The following is an 11,873-nucleotide window of genomic DNA, read 5'->3' as shown; positions in this document are numbered from 1 at the left end:
ATAAATAAGGGTAAAAATGTCCAAATTATGTCACTCTCAAAACAATTAACTGATGAAGTTACTTTTACAATTTTACCTTTATTTTGAGTCATTTATCCAAATAACCCTATTAAAAATAACAATTTTTTTCTAATTAAAAAAATTATTAATTCAAAATGATGCAATAAATATCTACAAAAAAATAAATAAATAAATAAATTGTTAAAAAACATGATATGCCTATTGAATCCATATTTTATAAGCTTAAATTTAAAAAAAATTAATAATTTAACATAATATCAATGCTAGTTATCATTTTTTTTCTTTAGTAAGTTACTTTATTTAAAACATCTTTTTAATTATTTTATATACTAATAAATATTCTTAAATTAGGGAGGCAAAAAAAGAAAAAAAAAAAAAAAGAAGAAGAAGATAAAGAAGTAGTGATGATAAATCATGATTTTTAAAGAAAGTTGGAAGAGGAAAGCATAGGGCTTGATTGCTTGAATCTACTGCTAGGTCACACTGCAGAGAAAAGGACAGGAACTAGGACATAGATTAAGCTTGAAAATGGCGGATTCTCCACGTCATTATCTTCGCCAATCATTCTACAGTGACCATTACTTTAATTTACCCACCCCAGGGAAAAAAAAAAAAGGGGAGAAAATTCAGTCAACGGTCCAAAAATCAAACCATTCATTTCATCTGATAATTGTTTGACAGGAACACAAGACATCTCGATTACGGTTTCTGGTTCTAGGGTTTTCAAATGAAACAGAAGGTGGGTTTAGGGTTTTTTGTACTGCTCTCCGTTTTCTGTGCAGTTGATTCGCAGTGCAGTCGCGGCTGTGATCTTGCTCTGGGCTCATACTATGTCTGGCAAGGTTCCAACCTCACTTTTATCTCTCAGCTATTCCAGACAACGATTTCTGAAATTCTCAGCTACAACTCACAAATCGCTAATCAAGATAGTGTTGAAGCCGATACCAGAATCCGCGTGCCTTACTCCTCATGTGATTGCATCAATGGAGAATTTCTGGGCAAAGTGTTCAACTACACGGTGCAGTCCGGTGATACGTACGATCTTGTTGCGGAGACATACTATTCAAATCTGACCACTTCGGCGTGGTTGCAGAACTTCAATAGCTATGCCGCCAATCAAATTCCTGATACGGATGCTTATCTGAATGTGACTTTAAATTGTTCTTGTGGCAATAGCACCGTTTCCAAGGATTATGGGTTGTTCTTGTCCTACCCGCTTCGCCCAGAGGATAATTTGACTTCGGTTGCAGAGTCAGAGGGTTTGAATGCTTCCTTGTTGCAGAGTTACAATCCGGATTCCAATTTTAGTGCTGGGAGTGGGCTTGTTTACATTCCTACTAAAGGTGATTTCCTGTTTTGATTTGCAAGTTTGTTGATGCATAGTAGAATGGAACCTGGAAGCTATGATGTCAATGATAGTTTTGTTTGTATATCAATTGGAGCCATGAATGTTTTCGGAGTTGAGAAACTGAATGCCGGGTTTGTGGAATTCAGTTTAAATCAGCCCAAAAAATAATAGGGTTCACTAGGAACTTTCCATGATCCAGATTTGATTATAGTGTGGATTATTGAGTTTCCATAAGTTTCGAATTTGGAACCCGCATTATTGTTAGATGCTTCATAATTGAGCGATGAACAGAAATGAGGGTTGTGCCTGGTGCGAGGCACAGTTTGGAATTTTTGTTAATATGGGTTTATGCAAATTTGAAGTCAGTTATGGATAATGGAGCAGCTCAGTATTTTGGGTGAGCTGGGTTGAACCACTGAAATGAACAACAAAATAAGTAGATTGCAAATTAGGCCGTCATTTAAAGACAGATCATGCAGGGGTATCAACAAAATATCGTGTTTTTACTTCTACTATCATTTTTTTTCCTTTTTTAATAATTCTAGTGGTGATCCCATTTGTGATGGACACATGTTCAAATATTATAGAAAATATCAATAATTTATTTTCATGTTTCAGTTCTAGATCCTAACAAAGGCAATTATCACAATATTGCAAAGTAACTAATTGAATTTGATGTGGTGGGAGTGATGCTAAGTTGTCATCATATGCTATAAATTGCTAGGATGTTGTCTCACTGATTTTATCAATTAATTTGCAGATACCAGTGGAAGCTATCGGGCCCTGAAATCCAGGTAACTTCTCTTACTACCACTTTGAAGTGCTCGCAAACTAACCTATAGTACTTGTTTCATCTCAGAACCTATTATAAATTTAACATCTATATCTGTTTTTTTTACCCTTTTGCAGCACAGGTGATTTCCTCTTTTCTGCATACTGGTTCGGTGATGATTGTCTTCATTTTTTATTCTTGGACAGATGTTAGATGATAACTTGGAAAGTTTAGTGCTACTCTAAGCTTTTGGTTTTCGTTTATATAAGCAGGATTAGCAGGTGGTGTGATTGCTGGCATATCTATAGCAGCAGTAGTAGGAGTGCTGTTATTGACAGTTTGTATATATATTGGATTTTACAGAAAGAGGAAGGTGAAGGAAGCAGCATTGCTTCCAACTGAAGAACATTCTCTTCAACCTGGGCATGGTACTTGTTTCTTATTTGTCTCCCCTTTTTTGCCCCCTTTGTTTGTTTGTTTGTTTGTTTAGTTGTATCTGTAAATGAACAAGTACTTCATGGATATGCTTGGGCAATAATGCCTTTCAAGCTTTTATTCTAATTTCTATCTCTTGGGGAAGTACTATAGATCAACTTTAGATAAGTTGATAAATTTTATCCAACCATTTGATGCAGTTCCATTGTCTACGTAACTAGATGTCTCAAGTTTATTCTTAAGTTTATACTTGTGCTCATTTCTTTTTCTTCAAATTTTAATATATGTTCAATTTGACATGGTGTAACTATCTGGTTATTTTCTTATAATGCCTGGGCTGATTTGTATCCTTTAATGGAATATGGTGATTTCACTGATGAATTTTTTTCCTCTCTTTTGGGTTTAGGTCCTGGAATTGCTTCAGATAAAGCTGTAGAATCAACAGGTCCTGCTTTTGGTTCTTCTGCAGGTCTTACAGGCATTACTGTGGACAAATCAGTGGAGTTCTCATATGAAGAACTTGCTAAGGCTTCTGATAATTTTAATTTGGCTAATAAGATCGGTCAAGGTGGCTTTGGATCTGTTTACTATGCAGAGCTGAGGGGCGAGGTTTGTGGTGATGCCTGTTATCACTTGTCATAAAAGACAATGAATTCGAAGAGAAAAGTCATACATGCTATGCTATGCCAGTGGAATATTTTATGTTAGTTGTGTAGTTAGCTATCCGAGTTTCTTGCAATAAGAGCTCAACAGGTTTATACAAAATCAGTCCTACCCTATCATGTAGTGTTCTGTGATTTCAAATTAGACAATTGCAGGGGTCCTTCTAGATTAGAGAATATAAACAAGAATATATCATCTATTGGATTGGTAGCCATAAATAGCCCAGACAAAGATATAATGTGATGCTCAGAAATCTGGGTGGATGGGTCTTGCACCAGTAGCCAACAAGCATATTATTGAACACAACTTTGTTGAAGTATATTTGAGAGTTCCAAGTGATTACTGCTTTTAACATGCACATTGAATGCATGAAGATGACTTCACATTATGATGTGTTGGTAACTTCTGATGTTAAATATCCATATTTCTTCACTTGACACACAAGTATAATCATCATGTCATGTTCACTTCTGATGTTAAATGTCTATATTCCTTCTCCTCTGACACCATCTCCCCTCCCCTCTCCTCCCTCCTCACTCTTTAATGCAGAAAGCTGCAATCAAGAAGATGGATATGCAAGCATCAAGAGAATTTCTTGCTGAATTAAAAGTTTTGACACATGTGCATCACCTAAATTTGGTATTACACTTCCTTTCTCTTAAAACAGTTGGATTTTTATGAAACAGCTTGATTTTATTTGTCCTTAAAAGAATTTAGTGCTGTTGTGATGCTTTATGTTAATCAATATCGCTTGAATTTTCACCAGCTTGTAGTTTGTAGTATCTTAGCATTATCACATTGTTAACTTCCTGTTGGATGTTTTTGTTTATCTTTTATGATGTAGATGTACCCTCAAAATGTTGCATATTTATTATAATCATCACTTTATGTTGATCCTGGATTAAGTCTTTGAGTCCAAAGGTATGATAGTCAGCTTAATATGTCCTGGAATGAACCATGGCACCGACCATTCCCTTTACATCAATTTGATATCAGGTATACACACACACACATACATATGCGGCTCTGTTTGAGTGCTATAATATAAGATAAATATCTAGTATTTGTTGCTGGGAAATATTTTGGTTGCTCAACTATCTCCATAGTTATTGGGGTTATACGGTAACAGTGTGCTTTCCTTGCCTGAATGTCATTGGAAGGCCTGATTGTTGTTCACTTCAACAGTTATGTATCTCTATTAATATATATTATAATATTGCAGGTGCGCTTGATTGGATATTGTGTTGAGGGTTCTCTTTTTCTAGTCTATGAATACATTGAGAATGGCAACTTAAGCCAACATTTGCGTGGCTCAGGTGGGAGTACAACATGTACATGATGAAAATCTTTTCTGGTAGTTCTGCATTCAAAGAAATCATAATGATCACTTTTATCTTTTTCCAGGAAGGGACCCATTGCAATGGTCTAGTAGGGTTCAAATTGCCCTTGATTCAGCAAGAGGTCTTGAATATATTCATGAGCATACTGTTCCTGTGTATATCCATCGTGATATTAAGTCAGCAAATATACTGATAGATAAGAATTTCCATGGAAAGGTTCAGCCAATTCCTCTACCCTTATTATCAGACATGTGAATTCTATGTTCACATTATTTTACTGAAAAAATTGTTTTGCAGGTTGCAGATTTTGGTCTAACAAAATTGACTGAAGTTGGGAGTTCATCCCTACCCACACGTCTTGTGGGTACATTTGGATACATGCCACCAGAGTAAGATGGCTTTTGTTTATCTGTTTTGTGAAAGAATATTGAACTCAGTAATTATGATAGGTTTTGGGTGTTCTGGGAGATTGAAGTGGCAACAAAAAACAATTTGAGCTCACTGGTTGATCATTCTGGACACTATTAATACATCTCCCCCACTCTACAAATTATGACCAATAGGAGCCTTGAAATCATGACCGTATCTCCAAACTTTCACCATATACCTAGCAGCAAGTGTGTAAACCTGCTGATAAGCTGGATTTAGTAACAAACCCATTAATGGCACCTAGTAACTTGCCATTTAAAAATAAAATGTTCTTATGAGAGCCTATGTTTAAGTTTCTGGGCAGGGAGTCCCTTTGAGATGAATTGGAGTTTGATTTTGTTGTTCTGGGTCAGAATAATTGTTAATTTTTAAATAAGTGGACACATCAGGGAGGACAAATCTGGTAGCAATACATGGAAGGAAAGTATGGAAAGCAAAAGAATGTAGTAAAATAAAGTTAGAAATATGTTTGGTGAAGTAAGAATGATTTGGCCTGTGAAAACTTTAAGAGTATGTTTTATCAATGAGAAAACTTGCAGGAAGAACTTAAGGGAAGAAATTGAGTTACTCATTCCCTTAGAAATGCTTTGAAACGTGACTTGTGGTTGTGGTTCTATTTGCATGTTTCTCCATTGTTTTTAGGTTGTTTCAAATTTCTCCACATGCAACTAATTTAAATATGAGAGAAAAAGGAAGCTTCAGAGCAGAATTCTTTTTTTAAAATTAGAAAGAAACACTTCCTTCTATGTAGCATGGTGGGCAGTTTGTGGTGGGGTTCAGATGAGAGTGGGCTGGAGGAAGAGAGTCAAAATTTGCTTTGGCTATATTTATTTATTTGTGTATAATACTAATTGAGTCAGTGCACTTGTTTGCAGATACGCTCAATATGGTGACGTCTCTCCCAAAGTAGATGTATATGCTTTTGGGGTTGTCCTTTATGAACTTATTTCTGCCAAGGAGGCTGTGGTCAAGGACAATGGTTCTGTTGCTGAATCAAAGGGCCTTGTGGCTTTGGTAAATTTTCTTTACTAACCCTACTTTACTGATTAATCAAGAGGGGTGAGAAGATGGGCTCAAACTTTCTTAGCTTTAGGTCTTTCAAATTGAATTTGTTTCAATCTAAACAAGCCAAATTCCTTTCACTGTAATTCTGAAACTTTCCCAATTCTTGATCAACCAGCTTTTAACTTGCATTGGGCTAACGGCAGCCTCTGCCCATCTGATAACTACTCAGAATTTGCCCTTGAAAATACAACCTTGCACTGATTTGTATCATACTTGCATGTTCTACAGTTCGAGGATGTGCTAAATAAGCCAGATCCACGAGAGGACCTTCGCAAACTAGTTGACCCTAGGCTTGAAGATAACTACCCACTCGACTCTGTGCGCAAGGTGAATTCATTTCTTACAAAGAGGAAAAAAAAAAAATTTTGAATCTTTTGTTTTAATAATTCTAATTTAAATAAAATTTATGGTGATAATTTTGGTTGCAGATGGCCCAACTTGCCAAAGCATGCACCCAGGAAAATCCTCAGCTAAGACCAAGCATGAGAACCATCGTGGTTGCCCTAATGACTCTTTCATCCTCAACAGAGGACTGGGATGTTGGTTCCTTCTACGACAACCAAGCCCTCGTCAATCTAATGTCTGGAAGGTAGAAACTGAATATCCACAATACTTCACCATTTTTCCTTCTGAAACACTCAAAATAAGCTGTTCCAGACCATCATTGTAAATGTGTATAGTCGAGAATTATGGGTGGATCATGTAAATTTATTTATTGATCGATGAACAAATCAGTGAAAGCCATGGAAGGATATTGTATGCCTACAATACCCTAGTAGAATACTTTTCAGCTTTTTCATGTTAAAGCAGAAGCCATAGAACAGAAGAGAAGTCTGTAATTCCTTGTATTTGTTTCATGTTGAGACCACCATTGGTGTGAAAGAATAATATCATGATTTTCCAAGTCATGGACTGTTTGGATGAGTATGCTGTCATTCTGTTCAGATGGTTTGAGTTGTTGCAGCTTGCAGCTACTTTGAACGGTGACACTGAGTGAATGTGTCATCATTATTTTGCAAACTGGAAGAAGGGTTTATCATCTCTTCTAAGTATTATCAGTTATATCAATTTCTTATAATTAATTAATTATTTATTTATTTTTATTTTTATAATCCAATAATCTGATATGGCCAAGTCCTTAATACTCTCCATGAGAACCCAAACCTTGAGGGTCGGACCTCCCCTTAAATGACATAATTCGAACCTATTACTATATATCACTTACGGAGGCAACTGAGATATCCTGGCATACCCTTTTGGTAATTTCTTCCTTCACTTCTGGATTTAACTTTTTTTTTTTTTTTGCTTCATTTATTTGATTTTATGGTGTAGATATAATTTGTTCCATCATTAACCTCCATGTCATCCAATAATTCATAGCATAAAGTGGGTTTCTTAAAGCACAACAAAAAATAAAATGGTAATTTACATTAATTTTGGTGCACTTTTCAATAATTATTAAATAAATACAATTTATAAGTTATATAAATTTAGGCTTTATTTGGTTTATGTTTGGTTAAAAAAAATCCTAAAAAATAAAAATAAAATATTAAAGAAAATGATTTATATATTTTTAAATTATTTAAGGAAGAAAAATATAAAAATAATTTATTAACTTTAAATATATTATTTTATTTTCTTTTATTATATTTTTCTTTTCTATTTTTTTCCTTGCATCTTCCCCCAAAATATCTGAGACCCATTTCTCATGTTTGTTTTTATTATGAAAATCAAACATGATTAAGTTAGAAATTTTATGTATTTTAAAATTATTTAATCTTCAAATAAAATAGTTAAAATAAATGTCATGAGTTTGAAATAATATATAAAAATGATATATTAATTTAAATTTGTTTCTTATTTTCCTTCTACATTATTTCAATTTTTTTTAAACCACACACAATATAAAAAAAAATTTGTAAAGTATCGCCTTGATACCCACCAAATTTAAATTCTCGACCACTAAAAACATACGATGAAATCTTAGATCCTATGATGAAAATATAAAAAAAATTATATTAAAATGAAAAAAAATCAATAAATAATAAAAACATCAAATCAATCATATGATCATAGCAAAGTTAGCATGTCATGTGTGTCAAGTTTAATTTAATTCAAGTAGATGGATTCCACTGTTCTTATCCTTTTTTACAAGAAAGATCTTCAATTCAATAGGATTATATTCTTAATTGACAGAGACAGAACCCAGAGGGAAGAGCAGGCATAAATGCAGTGCCCACCGCCAAACACGTCCTAACCATTGACTGGGTCACACTCAAAAGCAATTGAAATTGGCTCATTGGGTTGGGCCTCGGTCCATTCCTTAAAACCATAAAATAAACCACGGTTTGACTCTCCATTCAAACTTGGCCCCAAAGCTGTTGTTTTCTAAATTCAATGCTATAAGCTCTTCTCAAGTGCTTTTGCTTTTCTAGAACGTCACCCTTTAAAATTCATGGGTCCTTTTTTCTTTCTTCCCTTTCTTCTTCCTTTTCAAACCTACCTAAATTATATCTACCGGCGGATACGCTTCCATTCATCATTCATTTTAAAATTAGATCCTGGATGAATATTTTTTTTAAATAAAAATATTATCCTTTAATTCTTTTATCCACTTCATATTCAAAGAGAGAGAAAAAAATAGATATGATGGCATTAACAAAAATAATCAGATAAAATTGGGATAAGGTTGGAATGTTTGCTATTGGAATTATAAAATAAAAATCTATTTAAAATTTTGAAATATTTCTAATTTATTTTTAATTATTTTTAAATATGTTTTAAAAATAATTTTTTTTATTATTATTGGTGTTTATATAATTATTTTTTAAAATAATCTAAAAAAATAAAAAGATATTATTTGAAATAAATATGTAAAATAACTAAAAAATATATTTTTTAAAATATCTAATTTCTATTTTTTTTTTCTCCTTAAGCATATTTTTCCATTTTAAAAAATAATACTTTATTTCTATCTTTCCCTTATAAAACATGTTTTTTTTTTTATTGTCGAAAACAATTATCAAATGGATTCATAATTTTCTTCTTTAATAAAATTTCTTAAAAATGATAAAAATAAATAGAATTTAAGAGTATTATAATATAATTCTTTATTTTTGTGAGAAAAAAATAATAGGATAAACATATTTTTATTTCATTAAACTTTTTAAAAATATTAAATTCAATTATACAATAATAATAATTCCTAATTTGGTCATTTTACTATTAATAGAGAAGTTATTTCATACTTGTTTATAAGTCAAAATTACTCTATACATTATCCAAATGTATTTTATTATATATTTAGAAAATTCTATGATTCCTCCGGACGTATCATGCCTCTATTTTATTTTTCTAAACAAAAATTGAAATATCATATCTTTTACAAAACTATCGTTTATTAGAAAATCTTGAAATCAACCACCCTCACACCTAATAATAATAGTAATAACTATGATTACAAGAAAATAAACCTTAGCCAAAAAAGAAAGTCAACCTATGTGGCTATCATCAACACCCACAGCTTCTCACCTTCCAAGACCTCATTTCCATAAGTGTTTCTTTCCTTTTTGGATTCCAGTACCTACAATTACTTTCGATACAACCCCTATAAATATAAAGAAAAAAAGTTCAAAAGCACAACTTCCACCCCTTCCCACCGCGTCTTCGCTGCATTCTCCCACCGCCATGGAACCACACCCGCAGAAACCAAGAGGAGAGGGCGAAACTGAGTCATGCGCCGACTCATACGAGAGTGCTGAGTCGTTCCCGAGTCTTGAAGGAGTCGAGCAGATTCTGGGATACTCCTTCACGAACAAGAGGTTGTTGGAAGAGGCTTACACTCATGCGTCTTGCCAGAAGAACCAGTTCTCGTATGAACGATTGGAGTTCATGGGTGACTCGGTTCTGAGTCTGCTGATAACAAAAGAACAGTTCTTCCTGTACCCGGATCTCCAGCCCGGGCGTTTGACTCGTCTCCGCTCCGCAAACGTCGACAAGGAGAAGCTCGCTCGTGTCGCCCTCAAGCATGGCCTTCATCGGTTTTTGCGCCACAAGAAGCCCAAGATCGAGCAACAAGTATTTTCTTGAACCTTTCCTAGGGTTTAGTTCTATTTTTATTTTTATTTTCTTATCCTTATTTTTAAATTTCCATTAGAAAGTGTTTTCAAAACAATTTATTATATATGTTTTTAAAATATGCTTTGTAATATAGAAACGTTTTCATGTTTTTTTGTTTTCAAGAATAGAAAATTATTTTTAAAATTATCGAACAAATTTTATATTTATATTTTTTAGAAAAACAAAAGATAATGATTTAGGGTATAATTAAACAAATAAAATAAATATTAAATATAATAATGATGGATGAGTATATTGAGGATAAGTTTCTAATTTTAAAGCTTCGAGCTAACACACTTAGACATTGACTTCTACGTAATTACAATTTATGGGTAATTATGCTTTTAATAATTAATTTATAATTGCAATTATGTTCTTAATTTTTTCCTTTGTGCCAACAAGTAGGGAAAATTTAGTTAATTAACCAAAATTTTTACATAAATTTTCTTTATGTTGTTAATGATGGTTTAGCAGAAAATGATTTGGTCATGAATTTGAATGATTTTACTTTTGGTCTCTCAAGAAACATTAGCAACAATGAAAATGGGCTTGGGTTGTTGATGCCCATTTGGTATCCTCAAGTGCCATCTTTATTTTTCTTTTTTAATTTTAATTTTGAAGTAATAATTGGTAAAATTTGTACAGATTTATGAATTTGCTGAAGCAATTAAGGAATACCCATTGCACTCAAATGGTCAAATTGAAGTGCCAAAGGTCCTTGCTGACGTGGTTGAATCAACCATTGGGGCTGTCTTTGTTGACTGCAACTGTTCAGTGGATACAGTTTGGAAGGTATTATTATTACAGTCGAGTGGATATTTATAAATATAAATTCTTTTAATTTTATAAAAATAATAATAATAATAATAATAACTATTCGAGTGGTTGCAGGTGTTCAAAGGGTTGTTGGAGCCCATGATAGTCCCAGAAACTCTGAAAGTACACCCAGTAACAGAGCTGAATGAGAGATGCCAAAAGAGGGGACTGAAGCTTGAGTTCAAGGATTCATGGCAAAGAAGAGGAGACATTGACTTCTACATAGAGGACTACTTTGCAGGAAGAGGTGAGTACCCTTTGAGAAAGGACATTGCTCTCAACAGGGCTGCCAAAGCTGCATTGAATAACATTGACAGGATCCTAAAAAATGTTGAGAACCCCACCTTGATGATGAAGCTCAGGAGTAGATGGAGGAAGGTTTTGAAATTTGTATACGGATGATGACCCCTTTTTTTTCTTACATTGTTCTAAAGTCCCATATTGAGTCAATGATGTATTTTTCATTTCATTGTCATTGAAGTATAGGGATATGTTGTTGCTTGTTATACCCACAGAAATGGAAATGGAAATGGAAATATGTTTTCTTTGTTGCCAAACAAGGATTTATTTGGTTTTGTTGACAAATATGAATAATAATAATCAATCAAAGCCAAATTGGTGAAGTTGTAAACATTAATCACCAAAGGTTGGGGATGTTAAGCATTTATTATAGTATGGTGGGGAGAGAAATATATGGGAATTTTTAATTGAAATGGATAAGATAATTCTTAAATAAGAAACATATTTTTTCTTTTGAAACATTAAATATGATTCTTTTTTAACAAAAATACCATTTATTACATTTTTATTTCACATTAAGGTCGTGGAAATTGATTTCATCTCTTATTCAATAGATCATTTTTAG

The 11,873-nt window shown here is 33.1% G+C and overlaps 2 protein-coding genes across 2 annotated transcripts; both read left to right on the top strand.

Annotated features, from left to right (window-relative positions):
- Window positions 1-503: 503 nt before the first annotated feature.
- On the top strand, window positions 504-6,997 carry LOC100255092 (lysM domain receptor-like kinase 3). The gene is made up of 12 exons (XM_010658923.3): window positions 504-1,364; window positions 2,130-2,163; window positions 2,279-2,283; window positions 2,414-2,569; window positions 2,983-3,185; window positions 3,789-3,878; window positions 4,462-4,555; window positions 4,644-4,795; window positions 4,877-4,968; window positions 5,884-6,022; window positions 6,302-6,400; window positions 6,502-6,997. Exons 1-12 carry the CDS (start codon window positions 749-751, stop codon window positions 6,664-6,666), a joined length of 1,845 nt encoding a protein of 614 aa, XP_010657225.1. The 5' UTR covers window positions 504-748; the 3' UTR covers window positions 6,667-6,997.
- A 2,553-nt stretch (window positions 6,998-9,550) lies between these two features.
- On the top strand, window positions 9,551-11,565 carry LOC100260185 (ribonuclease 3-like protein 3). The gene is made up of 3 exons (XM_002270912.5): window positions 9,551-10,150; window positions 10,838-10,984; window positions 11,084-11,565. The coding sequence occupies exons 1-3, from the start codon at window positions 9,572-9,574 to the stop codon at window positions 11,408-11,410; spliced, it is 1,053 nt and encodes a 350-aa protein (XP_002270948.3). The 5' UTR covers window positions 9,551-9,571; the 3' UTR covers window positions 11,411-11,565.
- Window positions 11,566-11,873: the final 308 nt, after the last annotated feature.

Source organism: Vitis vinifera, chromosome 12 (assembly GCF_030704535.1).
Source record: "Vitis vinifera cultivar Pinot Noir 40024 chromosome 12, ASM3070453v1".
Taxonomy (NCBI): domain Eukaryota; kingdom Viridiplantae; phylum Streptophyta; class Magnoliopsida; order Vitales; family Vitaceae; genus Vitis; species Vitis vinifera.
This window is presented reverse-complemented; position numbering and strand designations above follow the sequence as displayed.